Below are 2,367 nucleotides of genomic sequence, written 5' to 3'. Positions count from 1 at the left end.
GATGGAGTTCTCCAGGCAAGAATACTGGAGTCGGTGGCCATTCCCTCCTCCAGGTGATCTTCCCAACCCAGGGTTGGAATCCATTCCCTTCTCCAGGGGATCTTGCTAGCCCAGGGATCGAACCCAGGTCTCTTGCACTGCAGGTGGATTCTTTATTGTCTGAGCCACCAGGGAAGCCCTCTGACACACATGCAGGTCTTCAAATGTGCCCTGCGGATCTTTCCCCTCTCGCCCAGAAGACACAAGGGTCTCACCAGCAAGAGGGACCACTTTTCCATCGTGTGCCAACAGTGTTGACCATCATGCTCAGAGTTCGACCTCCCAGACTATCCTAATGTTTAACTACAGGATGTAAATGTTCTCATGAACCTTAAAGAGTTGCCCTGGGGGTCCAAGCCAGGACTCTGCTCTCCGGGTGTCTCTCTAGGTCTCTTTGTTCACAAGCCTCTCCCATCCCTGCCTTCACTGACCCAGACACTTGAAAAGGAGCTAGTCTGCTCAGTGAATTCCAGAATGATCCTTTGGCCAAGAGAGCTAGGTTGCTTTGTTAGTGGGAATCCAGATGCTTCTGCGTCAAGCAGAGTGACAGACTCTGCAGACGCCCCCCGCCCAGGTTGGCTCAAGGGGACTCCAGGGGTGTGGCTGGAGCAGGCCGGCCAGCACTGGCTGGACTCCGGGGTGAGGCTTCCCAGGCTGCGGGGCTGGTGGCCCTGGGCCGGTGAGGCGTCCTCTGGCCACGCTGAGAGCTTCACGGCCCCGGCCACAGGGCTGCCCTTTGCCCCCGTCTGACTCCTGGTCACCTCAGTGCAGGAGCGGAACCCAGAGCACGCGCCTCACTCCCCCTCCTGGGAGAGTGGACGCCAGCTGTGCAGGGCCGTTCCAGCTGCCCTCCCTTTATGATCAGAGCTTGTCTGTCTGTCTTTCACATCTTGCAGCATGTCTGCCCTTGTTGGTGATGGCGTGAGAAGGACACGCACTGACTTGGGTTGCGTGTGTGCACAGGTGGTGGCTGGGAGTGATGGCGCCCCTCAGGGAGAGCAGCGGTGACCCCGTGCTGCCGGACCCGCCCCAGGGGCCCCTGCACGTGGCCCGCGCCCGCGCTTCATTCCCCTGGAAGGAGCTGGCGCTGTTCTGGGAGGGCGAAGACACGCTGCGCTTCAAGGTGAGGCTGGGCTGGTGGCCGCTGGGCGCCTCGCTGGCACGCGGGGAGGGGGCTCTGCTGGGCTTCTGGTTCATCTGCAGAAAGATGGAGCCCGGAATGAATGGACACAGGCTGGGCTTCCTAAGCCTGGTGCTCTCTGCTCTCCCCTGAGAAGCCCTCTCATCTCTGTCCCTGTGTTTCTGGGTTAGACTGCCCACCAGAGGCAGCCCGTGGCCTTGAGGAAACCATATAAGTCAGAGCTTAGTGAAAAAATTCTGTATTTTGCCTCCAAATCCGCTATTCCCCGCCTGCCGCATTTCCAGAAAGCCATCTTCTCGGCTCTGGAGAACGACCCCCTCTTCGCCCATCCCCGTGGCAGCCGGCTCTCGGTGGAGAAGTACCAGGAGCTGAACTTCCTGCGCTGTAAGAGGGTCTTCGAGTATGACTTCCTCCCCGTCGGGGACATGCTGGACAGCCTGCCGAGGGTCCTGGCACTGATCGAATGCCTGGGCATGTACGACTGGTCCCTGGCCGTCAAGTTCTTCCTGCATGTGCTGGTGAGTCATCCCGGGAGAGGGGAGGAGTGGAGAGGGGGCCGCTCTCACCCCGTGCCCCGGGGCTGAACGGTGCTCTGTCCTCTGAACCTGAGATACACTTGGGAGTTGCCTTTGTGGTTCCTGGTTGGCAGCGTTTGCCCGCTTTGTGAGAGTTAATGCATTTGGGAAGTGTTCATTTAAAGAGATTTCTAGAAAATGATAAAGGAAACGAGACAGAGGGACTTCCCTGCTGGTCCAGTGGCTAAGACTCCGCGTTCTCAGTGCATGGGGCCCTGAGTCTCATGGCTGGTCAGAAACTAGATTCCCGCAAGCCGCAACTAAGAGTTTGCGTGCTGCACCGAAATAAAGAAAGAAAAAGAGAGAGAGAGAAAAGAAATTTTATGCAAAACAAAAGCAGAGATGAAAATACGTAGGTAGACCTTGTGACTTGTAATGAGAAGCCCAGGGTTTCTCAGCTGTTTCTGCAGACTTGCACACGTCAGTCCTTGAATGACGCATTGCGGTTAAAACTCCATAGAAATAGCAGCTCTGGGACTTTTATAAATGGAAGGAAGGGAAGGAGGGAAAATAGGTCAAAGGTGAGGCCTGTGTTTCCGCCTCTTTGATATGCGGGTGGAGATGAACTTGGGAAGGTGGTGTCGTCTACATGCTGTCTGAAGGAAAGGTGGG

The 2,367-nt window shown here is 56.7% G+C and overlaps 1 protein-coding gene across 1 annotated transcript in view; it reads left to right on the top strand.

Annotated features, from left to right (window-relative positions):
- The first annotated feature begins 898 nt into the window (after positions 1–898).
- The window catches only part of ACOX3 (acyl-CoA oxidase 3, pristanoyl), a 46,086-nt gene continuing 44,617 nt past the window's right edge, over positions 899–2,367 (top strand). Inside the window, exons 1-2 of the mRNA XM_010835295.1 lie at positions 899–1,162; positions 1,465–1,749. Coding sequence (XP_010833597.1) covers positions 1,019–1,162; positions 1,465–1,749 — 429 coding nt within the window. The 5' untranslated portion in view covers positions 899–1,018. The remainder of the gene's footprint in view (positions 1,163–1,464; positions 1,750–2,367) is intronic.

The sequence above is a fragment of the Bison bison genome, unplaced genomic scaffold (genome assembly GCF_000754665.1).
Source record: "Bison bison bison isolate TAMUID 2011002044 unplaced genomic scaffold, Bison_UMD1.0 scf7180017845508, whole genome shotgun sequence".
In the NCBI taxonomy this organism is placed as follows: Eukaryota; Metazoa; Chordata; class Mammalia; order Artiodactyla; family Bovidae; genus Bison; species Bison bison.
This window is presented reverse-complemented; position numbering and strand designations above follow the sequence as displayed.